The 18,742-nt window shown below is 41.7% G+C and overlaps 1 protein-coding gene across 2 annotated transcripts in view; it reads left to right on the forward strand.

The window, feature by feature from the left end:
• The window catches only part of Atp8a2 (ATPase phospholipid transporting 8A2), a 627,840-nt gene that overhangs the window by 43,763 nt on the left and 565,335 nt on the right, over nucleotides 1–18,742 (forward strand). Inside the window, exon 1 of one of the 2 annotated variants that reach the window (XM_063232531.1) lies at nucleotides 15,724–15,816. The exons of the other annotated variant lie outside the window; for it this stretch is intronic. Coding sequence (XP_063088601.1) covers nucleotides 15,777–15,816 — 40 coding nt within the window. The 5' untranslated portion in view covers nucleotides 15,724–15,776. Of the gene's footprint in view, nucleotides 1–15,723; nucleotides 15,817–18,742 lie in introns of those variants that run through there. 2 annotated transcript variants of the gene reach the window in all.

Here is an 18,742-nt window from a genome sequence, read left to right on the forward strand (position 1 = left end):
TCTCTGAGTGGCCCATATTTATTTACTTTCAAATATGGAAGGGGTTAGAGTGGAAAGCATAGGAAACTGAACAGACCTTGGGAGTGTTTCAAGGACTTTTCCAAGTAACAGATTATGTTTAATTTAGGAGAACTGTCTTGTATTAACTTAGGAGAAGTTTTTATTTAGTTAATTGGGGTTGGGGCCAGGTGTCGCCAGCTGTGACCTTATCTTGCCCGTTGAGGTGTCTCCTTGTTCTCTGGTCAGCCATGCCCTGGCCATGCCACATCCCTGCATGTGTGTTCAATTTCCAGTTTCAGTGGCTCCCAAGAAGAGCCATGATTAGAATCTGACCCTCTTGACTTTGTGACTCTCTTACCACAAGTATTGCACTTTTAAACAGAAATGAACATATTATATATCAGATCATAGGATATTCCACTGCTATTTTTAATTCCAGGACGTAGTCTGCAATGCCTCTTTAAAACAAACCCTAGATTCATCTTATGCATGCCATTTTCCCATAAATGGAATGCTCTATCCATCAAATTCACCCTTCCCGCATTCTACTATTACATGAAGGTTATTCTAATAATAGTAATTCCATTCTGCAGAACCTTAGAACACACATTAGGTGGAATTTCTTTGTCCCCTTGTGGTTAATTACCTGATGGATACTTTGTTCTCAGAGAATTGCCCTTGGCTGTTTTTATGTTTTCCCATCCTTTTGTGTTTGCTCTGCAGCTGTAAAAATTGTCTTCCCATTTGTCTCATCTTTTATCAGGTTCTGGAGACACAGGCTTATGTAAAACAGGTGCTGGGTAAATAATTAACCAGATGGGCAGCCGTATTTCAGATCTGCCAAGAGGAAGAGCATGGTGTTTTTGTAGGTCCAAGTGATGATAAAGAGAGAGTTTCTGAGAACTGTCACTGTAAGCAGATGAATGCTGGGATAGGGTAATTTCTATGATTTCTCATTAGGTTTGCCTTTTTACCCCTGTAGGGCTTACTGACTGACATCCTGGTGGAGTTGTTGGATGTCTCATGCATATGTTAAATTTAACAAGCCCACTCCCTACATGCCTTCTTCTTTGACAAACAGCACCACCGTCATGGAGCCCCGAGTGTCTTGCAGCATTACTTGACTCCTTTGTCACATCTGGTCTGAGGAGAAAGCCTGCTGACTGTCCCCGGTAGAACCACATTGCACCACCCTCACAGCTAAGGCTCTGGGCTGAGCCACAGCATCTGGTGGGGTCTGCTCTGGCCTTGAGCTTTTCGTCACTAAGTACCAGATATACACAGCTTCAAGGAGAAAATGTTTATTTTGGCTTATGGTTTCAGCCCATGTGCAGCTGGCTTCAAAGCAGAAATAGCACAATGGACAGTTGTGGTAGAGAAAAGCAGCTCACCTCATGGCAGCCAAGAAACAGAGATCAGGGAAGAGCGGGGCGGGGGGGGGGGTCACCTGAGCGATCCACCTGGACACACCCAGAAGAGTGTTTTACTAGTCCTCTAGATGGCTCTCAAGCCAAATTGACAATCGAGATTAATCATCCTAAATCCCTTAGCTGCCCCCCTTCACTAATCCCTTACTTTCTACTCTGCCGTCAGACTGAACCTTTATGATTTAGTCAGATCAGTGATACTTCTGCTAGACTCCAGAGGTGGATTTTAGTCTCACTGAGTTGCAACCTGGAGCTTGTCCTGGTGAAGGTCCCTACATGGTCGGCCCCAGGGACCTGGCTGGCCGCCTCCTCCAGTCTCCTCCTCTCGGGCTGCACCCACACCCTGGCTTCCTGGTCGAGCTCACACTGGACCTTCCCAGTCTTACCGTTGCTGTTTCTCATCCCCTCATCCTGGACGCTCTGTCTCACCAGGCTTGTTCCCATTCAGCAAATGTCACTGCTTCACGAAGGGCGTCTGGCTCCCCCATCTGATGTGGAACTGCACGGTCCCTGTCTTCCCCTTACCCGTTATCTTTCCCTGCTGGATCTGTTCCCTGTGCAGCTGTTTAGGAGATAAGCATAGTTTACTGCCTCTACTACCGCAAATAAATATTTATCAAATGAATTATTGGGATTATCTGAGACCTGTATTGCAATGATTAAATGTCCTATTAAATCCAAGAATTGGCTGCACATGTGACTAAAAGGACACTGGCTGTATGCAAATGGCAAAGCACTAAAGCTTTTCATTTCATTGTCATTGGAATTATTTGTGGTGCTCTTTGCTCCTGCCCCACATTTATTTAAGACATCCTCATCTATAGGTTTCAGACAAGTCTTTGAGATTACTCCAGGGTAAGTCGTGGCACCAGAGTAGGGAGGTGGAAGGCCTTCTAAATGTCTTGTTCTTTCCAGATGATAAGCACAGACAGCATGCACTGATTCTGGGCAGCTTTGATGTCTTGTGTGTTTATCTGCTTTACAGAAATTCGAGAATCTGTATTAATTTCTCCAACTCCACTTAAAATAAATAGATTTAAAGCCCTCAGGAAACAATAGCTGTGGACCATTACTGTCATTATTTGTTTAATTTTTTGTATCATAAGACTCGTCAGTTATCTACAAGAAGCATACATTGCCAATAGCTCTTTTGGAGTGACTAATAAATTAATATTTGTGAATGCTTTGTCTTTCAATGGTTTCTTTTAGCTTTTCTACTTTCTTTTATTTATGGGAGATACTAAAAGCAACTTTCCAGGTTGAAAATAAGAGAATGCACATATTGAAGGCGTAAAGCACATTTTGTACTTCTGATCTGATTCCTTGGTAGGTGAGGTGAAGTCTGGGGTGTCTTTGCTGGTTGCTCTGTGGTTTCAAACAGGGGAACAGTTACTGGTTTCCAGGGTGAGTAAAGCCATGGCTCAATACTTCGTTCATGAAGTGTTGAGGTATTTTGTTACTTTTCACTTGTCCAAAAGCCAGTCTTTGTCTTTTGGCATCTCTTTTTCTCCAGCCTGTCTATAAACTCTTGTCCTTTATGATGGAGGATGTGATTCAGTTTTTCCTCACTTCAGGCTGAAGCTGGCATTCCCTGCTACCTTTAACTTGTTGGTATAATTGAATCTTTCTCATTTGTGAAGATGCAGCCTTCTCAGTCCACAGTCAATGTCTTCCCAGTTTTACTTCATTTTCTCCTGGCCTCCAATGCCTGGCTTCTACATTCTGCCTTAGTCTAGGCTGGCTTTTGTCATTGTCTCCTTCTGTGATCTTGGCTGAGTTCCTTTACCATATGTTGTTTGCTTTCTGTGACCATAAGATGGGGCAGTTGTTTTAGACAATCTGTAGTGCATTCGTTCATCAACAATGAATGGAGTATCATCTTCTCAGACACTGCATAACTTTGTTAATTGAACTGTTTATTTTTTTTATAAGTTTATTTTAGTGGGCCAGGGGTTTAGTTCAGTGGCACAAGTGCCATCTTGCAAGTGTGAGTTTGCAAGTTCCATCCCTGGTACCAAAAAAAAAACCTTTTTCTTAGAATAAATTGTGATTTTTTTTTTTTTGTCTTTTTGAGCCAGTCTCACTATGCAGTCCAGGCTGGCCTTGAGCTCACTTTGTAGCCCAGGCTGGTCTCAAACTCACAACAATCCTCTTGACTCAGCCTCCCAAATGCTGGAATTACATGCATGTGCCGCCATGCCTGGCTAGAACTGTTTATTCACTGACACATACTCTAATCTGTTTCTGGAGGGAGAGGACAATGAATGCAACTGACACCCGACAGCATTTTCCTGTCCACAGATAAGGATGGCTTTGCTTTGCGCTCTTTATCTTCAATTCGCAGAGCTCAAGGACAATGAAACACAGGACTCAAAAGGCCCAGAAGGGCATAAGCGCAACAATGCATAGTTCAGTTTTCCACTGAGGCCCACATTTTCCCTACTTTGGCTTTGCGGCCTTGTGTTGAGCAGTAACTGAGCGGGAGGGATTCATCATGACGGGATGCTCTGAGAGTTTTCCCTGGGCCCTTGTGTGAAAACAGAAGAGTATCCTGCGAGGAAGAAGACCCTCTGGGAGTGGACATGGGGAAAGCGAAGAAGGATGTAGCAGAACCACCTGGAGGGCCCTGTTGTGTGTGTGTGTGCACGTGTGTGTGAACACACACGGACTCTTCTCACACTTGCTGAGAAATACGGCTGCTCCAAAGCTTTAGGCTTTTGCTGGCATCAGGCATGCTGTAGCTCCACTTACTGTCGCTCCAGTCTTGGTCAGTGATTTTTACCTTGCATGGTCCCGGTCAAATCATTAACTCTAGCTGCCTTTATCTGAAACGGGGAGAAACACAGATGGGCCTGTTGGAAGAAGAGCAAAGATTTCTTTTTCTCACCTATTATGAGAGTCCTGGCTGGGGCCCCTGTAGCAATAGATGGAATAACAAGAGAAAAGCGTGCGTATTTATGCAGTGTAAGGTTTACATGACCTGGGAGCTCTCAGAAATGGAGCCTGGAAGACACAGCGAGCCTGTTAGATTAGATGAAGAAGTGGAGAGTTGCATGCAAGTGTAACCGGAAAGAGGAGGAAATCGTAATAAGCTAGCGGGAAATTAGCAAGACCTGTTTGTTCAGATTCTTCTTGCCCTGGTGCCTTCAGAGATAAGGACATAACTTCTCTCTGGGAATAGGCAGGGCACCTCTCACGTGCAGCTCATCCTGCTTTAGGGGGAAAGCAGAGGTGGGAGGAACCTTCCTCCTCTGTTGTTTTCTCAGAGGCCAAGGCACTAAAATGTTAAGTGTTGGGTTCTGAACCCTATCGCTGTCTTATGAAGCCTGAGGATATCTACTCAGATATCCTCAGATAATGTGCGATAAAACATTTCATGTGTTTCATATTTATGTAGTCCTTATCCCATTATCTTGTGATGTACTGAGTTTCAGTTGGGTTTCCTTTAATCTGACTGTTCATTGTTTTAACCCTTCACAGTGGAAGGGATGAAGATTTAGAGTCATACATTTTTTTTTCTTTTTTGTACTGGGGACCAAACTCATGACCTTGCTCTTGCCACGCAGGCACTTGTGCTGTTGAGCTAAATCCCCAGCCCTGGAGTCATACATTATCTATTTTTCTTTCCAAGCTTCCTTTCTACAAGCTCCATGGTGCGGATAAGACACTGAACTTCTAACAGAGATAACAGTATTCCCTTCCAAAGATCCTGTGCAGTTTAAGTGAGTAATGTAGTAGGTCTTCAACAAAGATGAGTCTGCTGTCATTCCACTGCCTGTTCTTCTGACCTGTCCCCAGCAGCCCATGTTTATGTGCACCTGTCACAGAGCAGGAGGCTAGCAGAGGACACTCAAGACATCCAAATTGCAAGCTACCAAAAGGTCAAACTAATGTCCGGCCTTTCACTGGGTATTCTGAACTTTGTGTTGTAGAAGGAATGTTGTTATTCAGACAAGAAACCACTGCTGGGAACCAAAAACAAGGTTTTTTGTTTTTACACAACCATTATAATGTATTTAGTCCAAACACCAATCCTGTGAAGACCTCTAAAGAATTATAAGCTGTAATCCCCACCTTAGGACACAGGTTTGATTGGAAATGTAAAATTAATGGCCAGGAAGCAGTAAGAGCAAGAGTGGAAGAAATCCAGTGCTATAAAGGGGTGTGGTGTGCATAAGTGCTGAATGCAGTGGATGGAAAAGAATGCTCCGTGAAGAGCCTTGCTGACCATCACATCAAGACGACCGTGGCTGGGGTCCTGCAGACTACTGAAAGAACTAATGCACGGAGATCAGGATGTGACTGGTCTAGAAAGAATCTACTCCGTAACCCGGGGGTAGATAGATGCACACACTGGTTGTGGATCAGTGGTTTTTGCAGGGCTCTCGGCTTCCATCGAGAAAGGTTCCTGTGATAACCGATCCTGGGGCTGGCTTCATGGTGTGGGTTGGCAGTATCTTGGACTCCAGAATCACTTTGCAAGATGGGGAAGGGGCTGAGTGGGATTCCTCTTTTTCATTTCAGACTTATTCCTTTCTATCTCTAGCTTATTTATGTGTGTTTGTTTTGAAAGCCATTCGAGAGCCCTTTTAAATCTGAGCAGCAGAAGGGGGTTAATGGAGGCAGAAAGATGGCCCAGGGGGGCTGTGCCACCATAGACAAGGAGCCAGTGACCGGGGTTCAGGAGCAGCTTGTGTCTGCAGGAGAGAAGGCTTCGGAAAGGGCTTGCACCTCTCTGATTAGCACTGTGGACAGTTTTCACAGGAATATGATGTCCTGGAGGTTGTTTGCAAGAGGATGTGGTTTTAGATGTGCTCTTGCAAATACATGGTAATATTTTAGTGACAACTGAGATGGGCTTAATATTTAACTTCTAAAGTTAAATGTCTAATTGCTGCAGTCACAGATAGTTCTCTGTAAATGCTGGTGGGACGCTGTGGTGGGTGTGGATATCAGGTGGGTGCCTTGAGCACAGGAAGTGCAGGCTCTGCCAGGGCTTTGCTCTCTTAGTAACTTGACTCAAGCTTTAAGGGTTTTTTGGTATCAGGCAACAAACTCAGGACCTTGAGCTTTCCAGGCAGTTGCTACGCTACTGAGCTGGACTCAAGCTTTAAATGGCATCTTGAAGCTCTAGCTGGCATAGGTACACAAGGCTCTGTACAAACTCCTTTTGGAGTGTTAAATCATCTCCTTGGGATGTTTTCCCACTTCAGTCATAGCTTACCTTAATTTCTAAAACTTTGATTTATATTGCAAGACTCAATGGAATATTTGCAGTTTTGTCAGTTTTGTAAAGTGAAACACAATAGAGAGCTCAGATTCTTTTAAAAATGTTATTAGAGTGTGCATGTGGCAGCTATCCTTACCTGCATGGACCTGGAAGTGCGTAGCAGGGAGAGGACACTGAAAACAGAGCGTGACCTAGAGAGCTGTGCATAGCTCTGTTTGGTGCCACAGACATCTCTGGCAATGAGGTGAGACATGTGTTACTGAACTCTGGGGCCTTGGGTCTGACAGAGGCAGCATCTGACTCATGTTTCTTTTGAGGATATTTGAGTCCTTCCTTTTCCTCCTCCTCCTCCTCTTCTTCTTCTTCCTCCTCCTCTTTCTCCTTCTCCTTGTTCTTGTTCTTGTTCTCGTGCTCATTCTTGTTCTTGTTCTGAAATTTGCCACCATTCCTCCCCATAGTGCTCAGTATTAAAATGGGTCTTTCTCACTCCAGTCCCTCCAGCTGTAAAATGCTGATAAGGAGCAATTACTGAAAAGTGATGAGAGCAGGTATAAAGCTAAACTTTGATTCCTGGTTTTCGGAAAAGAATATCACATCAGTCCACTTTCAGTTACTGTCATGAGCTCCCTGAGGCTAGGTAATTTGTAAAGAAAGGGTTTTTTTTAGCTTATGGTTCTAGAAGCTTCCTAATAGCATGGTGCTGTCTCTATCTAGGGCCACCCTGCTGTATCACCTCATGGAGGACACAGAGTGGGAAGAGCATGTGCAAAAGTGAGAATTCACATGGTTAAGCAGGAAAACAGAGAAAGACTTGGGTTCCACAAGAACTATGTTAATCCTCTCCAGGGCATGTTCCTGTGACCTGATGACCTCTCAATAGACCCCACTTCTAGGAGGTTCTGAGCTTCTAATTTATAAACACTTAAAAGGGACCAACCATATCTGAATCATGGCAAATATCACCCGCCCCCTTTCTCCCCTGGCTTGGTGCTTAATTATAGTTGAACTAACAAAACATTTTTCAATATGAAGAATGCTTAAGAACTTAATACATACAGAAGCATCTTTGAAAGCATGTCTCATTGATCTCAGTATATTTTGGTATAAGCACTTGCATAATGCAATAAGGAATGTACATTTTAAAACCATTGATTTGTTTGTAATACATCTATGAGAATGCAGGTGACATTTGTTTTTAGGTGCATACTTGGCAAGATACAAAACTCAGCCTAGGAGGTTTTTAAAAAGTGCCATCGTGTCTTTAAAGTTGTAGACCCCATTCAATATTTTTCTTGTCTTTCCTGCTTTGCAGTTGAGATATTTTTATAATTGCCAAAAGATATTTGAAAATTTGTCATAAGAAAATTCTGTTAGCTGTCTGTGAATCCTGCACCCTTAACGTGGCACACTGACCAGTGTATCCAAGAGGAAAAGTTGTATTGGCTTTTGGCGACTGCTAGAAATTGAGACCTGGGACCCCGTGAAGCAGCCAGGGCCGCCTGGTTATGCTGGAGCAAACAGTGAGAAGTTCCCGAGCTCCGAAGCCAGACACCATGCAGTTTTCTGACCGATCCGCGATGTGCCGGGAATGCAGTGAAGACAAGCAGCGCAGTGTGCAGTGGACCCAAGAGAAAGATCTGTATTGAGTCCCGGTGAGTACTAGGGACTGGGTCCCACAGCTGCTGTCGCTGGCTGGAGGACATCTTGGAATTGGGCAGAGCCTGCCACCACGGTGACATCAGATAGTCGCTCCTGGTGCAGAGAGGGCTGGTACAGGACAGCTGAGATTTGGGCAGAGCCCTGTGCTGCAGTGACATTAGTCAGCTGCTTCTGGCACAGAGAGAACTGGCAGGATCTGCTGGGGCTGAACCATGCCTCTAGTTGGGATCCAATAAGCAGATACAAAATAGTTGCAACTCTGTGACATCCACAAGGTACAGCCTAACTTGTGGATTGACTGGCACAGAGGCTGGAGGCTAGCCTGCACTGTCCCTGCATCCCTGCCTACCTCAGATAACATCAAATTGGGGAGGGCAGCAAAAACTCAAGTCAGCACGCTTCAGAAAGGCCCTAAGCAATATGGAGAGGGCCAGAGACCCCCAGGACACTCTAGTCTGAAAGAAACCAGAAACATGACAAGAGATAGAAATAAAAAAATCTCCAGCTGCCGAACCTGGGAAAATAAGCCCAGGAGAAGTAAATACAGAAGAGAACCAGCACAGTAACCATCCAATACTAGACAGAGCATCAGCCAAAATAAAGAAATACCTTCATGACCTCACAGACGAATTTAAAACTGTATTTCTGATCCAAGTGAGGCAAGATATAAAGAGATTAATTAAAGAAATGATAATCCCCTCCCAAGAGAACATAGATGGAAGAATGGAGGAAATCAGAAAAGAAAGAAAACTTCTGAAGAAGAATTTAAACATAACCTAGAATACATGAAACAGATTCAAAGAGATTACCAGGAAACTAAAAACTCCATTGAACACTGGCAAAATTGACAGAAACTTGAAGAGAGATTTATGATATATGATCGTGAAAGAAAAAACCTCTTAAAAAATAATGAGGAACCAGAAAGAAACAATTCAAAGGCTAGAAGACAACAAAAGGATACATAACTTAAGAATAAAGCATGTGAGCGAGGAAGCAGGAGCAACCAAAAATGAAATACAAAGAATATTCATAGACATATTAAAGGAAAACTTCCCAGGTATAGGAAAAAGAAATGATATCCAGATAAATGAGGCATACAGAACTCCAGCTGCCTATAACCAAAACAGATGTACACCCAGACATATAATAATCAAGATTCCAAAGGAAGGGACTGATCAGTATTGTCTGTTAAGTAAGTGATATTGTTTCCTACAATGTATTTTTAAAAGATATTCAGCGTATGCTGAACTGACACACACACACTCGTGTCTCTCTGTGTGTAATGTCAATAATAATTCTGAAAGTGGGAAGCACAATATAACTTATTTGAGGTTTTATAATTTGGAATTTGGGAGACACAGATTTGGGTAAAACCAGAAGTGTGCACCAAAATAAAAGTAAAGGGTTTGGGTTAAAAAAGGAAAATTCTGCAATGTTCTGTGTAGGTGACCACTGAAGCTCATGACTTTGGGGCTGACTGATCAGCCTGCTTCTCCTCCTGTAGCTACACGCCGCTCTGGTTGGCCTTGGTGCTGTCTGCCAGATGGTCTCTAGCTCAGTGTTCTGAACGCTATCTCCTTGCCCAAAGTGGTTCCGTGCTAGGTGGGAAGTTTTGTAATTTTACAGTCTACCATCTGTCTCCTGGTTATTTTGACAATATAGCCTTTGGATGGAGTAGACAGCCTCAACACTGTCATATTTATGTGCTTTCTCTAAATAAATTTGAATTAATGAATTGTAGTTGTGACTTTTATTGTGGAAAAAAATTCCACATAGTTACAGTAGAATTAGAATTGAGTTTTTTCTTGAGCTCTAGAAAATAACCTGAGGTTATCTGTGACCCAGTTTTACTTCTAGCTTGATTTCTTTTAGCTAGTAATTTTGCATTAATTTGAAATAATCGCTAGTAAAATGTGAACTTGTATTAGATTTTAAAATTTAACTCTTAGCCGGGAATATAGCTCAGTGGCACAGCACCTGCCTGGCAAGTGTGAGGTCATGAATTTTATCCCTGGTACCAAAAAAAAAAAAAATTAACTCTTAAAGGTGCAGTAAGTTACAAGGTAGCTTAAATTCATTCTTGTAAAGTGTCAAATTCATTTGGTTTAGTGTATTCACAAAGTCACGTAACCTTCAGTGTTACCTAGTTCCGCCCTCAAAGGAAACCTGTGTCCATTAGTTATCACTACCTGTTTGTTCCTCTCTCAGTTCCTGGCCATCACTAACCAACCTTCTGTCTCTATGGATTTGCCTATTCTGGGCATTTCCTATAAGTAGACTATTACATTATGTGACCCGTTGCATCTCGTTTTATGATATTTTTGAGGATCATTGATGCTGTGGCTTTATTTATGGCTGAATAAATAAATTATTCAATTATTCCACACAATTATCATTGTGTGGAACTCACATTTATTTAGCCATGTATCCACTGATGGGCACTATTGCTTTTTAAAAATGTTTGTAGTCATGGGGAGAGAAGCCAGGAGCTCATGAATGCTAGACAAGTACTCTGCAACCGAGTTGTATCTCCAGTCTGACCATGAGAGTATTTAATGTTTTCATTCAGTTTGGTTTATGCATGAACAACCCGGAAGGTCTGGCAGTTCTTGTGTTTACCTGTAATGCATCCCCTAGGGGCAGGGTGTTTTAGAGAACTCCAGGGTAGAACAGAAAAACCAGGCCCTGGAGTGGCTTTTAATGGGGATCTTTAGATTTGCATGAACATCGAGTGGAGTCTTCCTCCAGGTTCGAATCCTGACCACATTACTTTGGGGCCTTTTTTGTGACTTCTACCAAAATCCCAGCAATGTCTGAGCCTGTGGCTGCTCAGGGGCTGAGAGGAGCTCCTGGGCTGGAGCAGAGCATACTGCTGTGGGCTGGGCTGCTGGGAACCAAGGTGATGTCTCCTGAGTAGCAGGAAGTGGCTGCATTTGGTCATTTATTTCCTATCAACCTTTTCTGCAGGTGATGTGATCTTGTTTACACTTCTGGAAAGAAAGAAAGCACTCCCAGAAAAATCCCCATGGGCTGTGTCACTAGGAGGACTTCTGGGGATTTGCAAGGTCTTAAATAGTACAAGTTCCTCTGTGGCACCTTCACCCTTACCCGCCATGTACACATTTAATTTCTCCCAGGATAGATTTCACGGCGAGGATGGTATGGGGCCCAGGCTTCCGAGGGCTTATGTTTTGATGGCCAAACCTCGGTTTTCTTGGCTTTGTGTGGAACAAAGTTGGCTTTAGTGAGATTCCTTATGCTCCTTTTCACAGTTCGGGAGAAACAGTGACCTGGGGAGCTTATGGGGAGCAGCCCCGTAAGATTTTTAAGATCCAAACTACTTTTTCTTGGGACCATGTACCTATTTCATGCTAGGTGCTTTGAGTTCTCATTTGGACATATATGAGAGTGAAACTAATGGAAACCTTGTGAATTCTAGAAGTTTCTGAGTATTGGAAATCCTTCATTCTGCAGTCAGTTAAGTGAGATGTGCTGCATCCACGGGGAGATAAAATCAGTAGAGTTTGTTTTATTTTTATTGATATAATCTTTAAAGGATCTTTCTTCTGTAATCATCCAGCCTCAAACTTGATGTAGCTTTTCTCGCATAAATGTCACCAAAATTGATGTATAGATTACTCCTTGTTTTTTTTTTTTCAAATTGTGTTGGACTTTCTGTTCCTTTTTACCCTTATTTGCACAGTTAATGAATCTTGTGGGTTCTCCTCCACTGCTATACACTTGCTTTATTACATATATTGATTTGTATCTCAGCTCTGAACTATAAGAGGTTCACAATAAGAAAATACAATATTGACTTAATTTTAGGATTTGCCATTGAACAAGTACTTTACTTATTCTTTCCCTAATTTTATCTTAAAATATAGGATAAAATAAATCCACAACAGATTTTGCAGAGTTAAAAACAGCAACCTCTGTGTTTGTGTGTGTGTTTCTTTTGTGACTAGATCTAAGGTATTGTGGGGACTTTTTTATTTTGTTTTGGCCATAAAACTTGATCTCAACACCAGAGATTTCAGATTTTCTGAAGTTAAGTTGTGATAACTTTATTTGGAATTTGTGCCCAAAACTTTCCAAGTCAGAACTCAGTCATTTGGTAGGTTCAGGACAGTGTTTGCATGTGCTTGACACTAATAGTTATTAACTTTAATAAGAACTCAGCATATTTTTTCCTTCCTATCCCAGGAATATATCCTAGATAAGAAATCTGATGACTTTTTAACAGACCAAAGCTGTATAAAATGAATTGTCAATATCTTTGAAATTATGGAACATTCAGGAAATTGATGTACATAAAATTGTTATAACTCATGCCCGGGTATAAAATCCAAGGAAACAAGAGACCAAAAATTTAGGTAGCAAAGGCTTTATTTCCAGGCCTGGTGACAAGTCTCCGGGAGCCAATTTGGAGACTGTGTCCCAGAGACTGAAGGGAGGACTTTAAAAAGAAGCTGGAGGAAAAGGGTGGGGGGAGAAACAAAGAAACCTGCAGAGCCATCAAACTTGTTGACCCAAGTCTGGAAACTGTATTGCTGTCCACTTAGCTCTGACAATCTCAGGAGTTCCTGGTGTTTCTCAAATTACTCCCATCCTACAGACTGACATTATCTCGGAGTGGCACATCTGCAGCAATATTTAGAGAAGAAAGTGGAGAGTTAATTATCCCAGGACAGCTCGTTTTCGCTAGTGGGTGTGAAGGGGTCAAGAGTTACAAGAAGCTGAAACTTAAGTTTTACAAAGATCTGATACCTAACTCATTTGATGCATACAGAACAAAAGGAAAGCACCGATTGGGGTTTGGGCCATAGTATTTCCCGGTAATTTCTTTGAAGCTAAGCAGTTCTTAAAATTGGGGCAGGCTCATTTTATGACAGATCATCGCTGGGTCGGGAAGAGGTCACCAGAAACCCAAATTCTTTATGGCCTAGATAGATAGGTGAGGGGAGAGGGAGGCAATAAGGCACCATACAGAACAGAAAACGGCGGTTATGTGTCAAGGTCAGGTAAAGGGTTAAACTCATACGCAAATCTCTGCACACAAGCAGGTTACTTTAAACAAGTGTAAATTAGTGGGCCATCCTAGTTTTCTTTAACTCTTTAGCGGAGAATAGAGGTGCCTAACAGTGATTAACAACCCTTGTTAGCTTGTTTTAGCACAACTTCTGTAGTTTGTAGAGGGCAACAATGGTTAACATATCAATTAGGTGAGATTCTTGCAATTCTTTACAGAGGAGAGTATTGCTCAACATATCAATTAGGTCACTTAACATATCAGTTAGGGAAAAAGGATAAAAAAAACCACATTTAGTAAGCCACGTTACAGGTTTGCTATAATACACATATAACGAAGTTATTTTCTTAGAGTACAACAAAAATCAATGATTATTTAACAATAAAGCCTTTCCTGGTATTACCATTGAACATGATTAGAGATCCATTTTATTAAAGGCAATATTACAAGTAGATTCTGTATTACTTCAGGTATCCCCTACCCCAAAGAAGTGAGACATATTTTAAGCAAGATGCTATTCTGGAATGTTTAAAATTCCTTTAAAGTCCTTCTCCATTGTAATCTCCAATTTAAAAAAATATAAAAATAAGAAGGGCTGGAGCTGTAGGTAAGTGCAAAGACCTTGGATTCAATCCCCAGTACCCCCCAATCTGTGATAAGAAACCACATCCCCCAAAATATCTTTGAAGAGAACGAGAGAATGTAATGATTGGTGTGTGCAGGGCAGTCAGCATCCCAGCACTTGCGGGTGACAGAAGGGCGACTCCAGGCCACTCCTGCAAACATCTCAACACAGGGGCTGTGAGCACTGCTGTGTTCAGGGCCCACTGGGAGGCTGCTAATGGCAAAGCGGCATGGAATGTTCCAGGGGGGCAGAGAGCTGGTCACAGAACTTCACAGCCTCTCCTGCTGACTTCTCGGTATGTCTTTGTGGGCTCTAGGTTTTCTTGACTTTTTTTTTTAACAAGAAGGAGACTTCAATATTTTGCCATCATGCTCAGGATAGCATTTGTCATTGCCTGTGCTTACCTTGCTATTGGGCAGGATTTGAAAATGTTGCATGGTTCTAAGTTTATACTGCTTGGTTTTAGATTTTCACCAGACACGTCTTGCACATACAGTCTTGTTAAACATACTGTACGGGGCCAGGGATTTAGTGGCATAAGTACCTGCCTGGCAAGCACAAGGATGTGAGTTCAATTCCTGGTACCAAAACAAAACAAAACAAAACAACATACGGTACTGAGTTTGGACACTTACATATGTTTTTTGTGTAAATATCAATCAAAAGCTGATGTATCTGAGATATCTTTGTAGGTTCCAGTTCGTTAAAATCCAGGGACACTTTTAAGCGAGAGGGTTTAGGAGGGAGAAGGTGTGTGGGGTGCGCCCGTCACCGGCTGGCCCCTTCCTCAGTGATCAGGCTGTGGCTTCCCTGGGTATGATCCATTCCTCATGGACATACAGTTAAAGCAAGAGCTCCGCACAGATGCCAGGGAAGCCTGGGTATCCGTGGTTGTCCAGAGGGTGTGCTCGCAGACTCTAGGAATTACTGGGATATTAAATAACCCAAAGAGGATCCTATCTATTTATACATTTTATTATAGTATGCCAAGATATGCATACTGGGTATTTTTTCCCTTTTTTTCCTCTTTTTGGTGCCGGGGATTGAACTCACAAACTTGTGCTGACCAGGCAGGCGTTTATGCCACTGAACTAAATCCCCGGCCCTTTACTTTGCTAATTTGTTGGAATAAGGGTTTGTTCCATGTTGCCATATTGTAAAGAATGGTAGTTACTAGAGGCTAGGAAGATTAGGGGAAAAGGGAGCCTCTGACTGACTCAAGAGTTTAGAACAATACTGTGACTGAAAAATAACAGCACACTGGTGAAAATTTATATTTACTTTAAAGAGGACATATAACAAACTGCTAATAGTTATCTTCTACTATTAGGTTGACAGGATGAATAAGTTGTAAAGTTCTATGGCATAATATAGTGGCTGTATATCACAACAGTTTATTATGTATTTTATAAAGGCCTGGAAGGAGGAATTTGAAGTTTCCAAACACAAAGATATGATACATGTTTAAGGAGAGGGCAGTGCTAATTTCCCTGATTATTACACAGTGTGTACATGTATCAGATTATCAACCTATACTTCATAAATACGGGCAGTTATTATGTGTCAGTTATAATGAAACTAAAATTTAAAAACTGCCCCTCTGGACCCCACTTGACTCTCTTCTTTCCGCTGTGAGTTTCTTGTGCTCCATGCCAGGTGAATTAGAACAGGGCAGTTGCAGGACCTAATTGTCTAATTCTCCCAGATTATCACAGGATCAGCCCCAAGCTCTCTTAATACTAGAGCCTTGCGAACATCCCCGCTGCTTTTGTCTTCCTGTCGCGGTGCAGAGGACCGAGCGCCATGCCTCTCGTCTGTGGCTGGAGAAGGTGTTGCTCCATAGGTAATGGACGCCAACTGCAGAGCTTTCGAAAAATACAGACGAAGCCTCCCCAAGGCCCGAGTGAAAGGATGATTAGAAAAGTGGTGAACTGGGGGACAGATGGTCACTTTCCAATCCTGTGGCTTTTAGGTATAGATTATAGATCTGAGAGCTTGAAGCAAAAACAGCCTGGGAATTCTTTTTCTGTTTGTAAGTGTTAGCCAGAAATATATTAAATATGTGGAAACCCTTGATATAGCTTTTTGCATTGGTTATATAGATGAAGATGCAAATAAATGAATTGGTACACAGGGAGACAATTAGCAGTTATGTGAAAGTGGTTTAATACTGCTCTGTGGTCTTGGAATAGGATGCTCCCTAGGTGGACGTGGAAAGGAAAAATATCAGCAAAACACTAAGCGCCTGATCGGGAACAGGGTGTTTAGATGACTTGAAGCAACATTTTCCTGGACAGAGGCTGAGGCTCGGTGCTAGGGCTCTCACCTGTCTCTGGGTTTGTGTAAGGCCCTGGGTCTGAACCCCAGCATCACCAGAAAAACTTACTTTCTCTTCCCTCAAATTTGTCTTGTCCTTTTTTTTTTCAATTTAAATATTTAGATTATTGTTAGGTATCTAATTTGCTCTCACAGTTTAGAACAGTGGTGGGATGCCTGCTAAAATAGGAATATTCAAAGAACATGAATCAAATTCTACATTTCTTGCCATCTTTTAAATGGTAAAAGTTATAACTCATGAAAACTACAGTTAGAAGACCCTAAAGCATTGTTTTTCAAAATAGATGTCTTTTGGCAATTGAATATTTTTGTCCTTACCTTGCACTTGGAGTAACAATGCCAGGAACTTGAGCACCGAGCTGATTACAATTTATACCAAATCCGTGTAATAACAGACTTGTGTGGGGAAGACCCTGGGTCTGTTCATGAGTCACCTGCAGAGGTCTCCTTTTGAACCTGTCTTCTCCTATCTGTGTCTAACTTAGAACTCAAGTTTTGTAACACAGTTATAGATTACGATTCTTTTAGACATAAGAACTCTTTTCATCTTGCAAAATGAACTTCTGTAGTGCCCATCAGCACTAGCACTGCTGCAGCTGGGTAATTGCCATCCATTCTTTCTGTCTTTAGGCCTTTGACTACTCTCAGTGCTTCATGTCAGTGGAATCATACAATAGTTTGTTTCACTGGCTGACTTCACTTTGCAAGAAGGTCCTCAAGTTCCTCTGTGTTGTAGCGTGTATCAGAATTTCCTTCTTTCTCAAAGCTGAGTGATGTTCTGTTGCACGCATACACCACATTTTGCTTACGTGTTCATGCGCTGTGCACGCTTAAATGAATGGCTGTGTGTTTGAGCTGCTGTGAATAACCCTGCTGTTTAACCTGCTGTGATCTTGCTTTCAATTCTTTTGGGTATACACTGTTCCTAGAAGTGGGATTGCTCAAGCTGTGATAATCCTATTTTTAATTTTTGAAGAACTACTGTTTTGCATAGAAATTATACCATTTTATATTCCCAACAATAGTTCATCAAATTTTAAATTTTTCTACCTTCTTGTCACATGTTATTTTCTGGTTTTTTTTTTTTTTTGATAGTAGCCTAATGGATGTGAAGTGGTATTCCAGGACTCTCTCCTCTTTCTCTCTCTTTTGCCTTCTTTCTCTTCTCTTCCTCCTCCTCTTTCCTCTCTCTCTCATCTCTCTTTTCTTCATTTCTTTCTTTCTCTCTTATACTGTGCATTGAGCACAGGACTCGCCTAGCGCTTCATTTCCAGGCCCCACTGTGGTTTTGATTTGTCTTTCCCTGATGACTGATTTTGGATATTGGCATATCTTTGAAGACATATCTAATTTCACCTTTGTAGCTCTGAGTTGACTAGTATTTTTTCTTCTTGTTTGATTAAGGGTAGTACATGAAACCTATTTAGAGTTTCAAGCTCTAGCAACCATGATTAATCTTAAAATGGGGTTTTGTATTTATTATAAAATGAAAAGTCTCCTGGGGGAGAAATATTATCATTTTCTTGAGATACGTTGAAGGGGAAATACGGACTTCATAGGCTCCCTCCCTACTGAGGGCTTTATAAATAGAAGAAACTCCACTTCACACAGTAAAAAAAAAAATGCATTATTACATACTGGTCCAAATATGATAACCGCTAATGTAAGTCTTACAAGTCCAAGCACATTGTAATATCCGAATATAGCACTGACCGATTAGCAATGTAACTGGACAGTAAAACTGGAGGTTGTTAACACCAGAGTCATGGTAAACGGTTTGCGGATCTTCTCTGGCTGTGTTTTGTTTTTGCTGTGCTGGGGATGGACCCAGGGCCTCACTCATGTCTGGCAAGTGCTCTACCACTGAGCTACTCCTCAGCTCTGGAATTTTGTCTTAAAACAGGGTCTTACAGGGGGACTGCCCTGTAAATTCTGCCAGTGTTCTGTATTTTTCTGTATTTTTCCTGATAGTGTATTGTCTGTTGAGTGATGTGCTGTGAAGAGACTTTGAAGCTTTTCTTCCTTTCTCTCTCTTCCTACTCTCCCTCCTCTTTCCCTTCCTTTGGTCATCTTCTCCATCTCCATCAAGTCTATCTCATCACTTCTTACCATTTCTCCTTTATTTTTTCCTTATTTATATTTTAGGTTTCTCATATATTTATATTTTAGGTATCTATTTCATTTAAAAGTATGGTCTCAAGTTTCATCCATTTTCTTTCTTGCAAATGACATGAATTCATTTTTTAAAATGGAAGAATAATACTCCACTGTAGACACATTTAATCGTACATCTTTGTTGATGGACATGTAAGATGTTCCTAGAATTGAGCTATTGTGAGTTGCTGCTGTAAACATGGGTATGAATAGTATGATACCTTTTGATTTTTTGGGAATATACCCAGGAAAAGTGTAACTAAATCAAGTACAATTTC

This window comes from Cavia porcellus, unplaced genomic scaffold (assembly GCF_034190915.1).
Source record: "Cavia porcellus strain 051 isolate PalLab524CR breed Dunkin Hartley unplaced genomic scaffold, mCavPor4.1 scaffold_21, whole genome shotgun sequence".
Classification (NCBI taxonomy): Eukaryota; Metazoa; Chordata; class Mammalia; order Rodentia; family Caviidae; genus Cavia; species Cavia porcellus.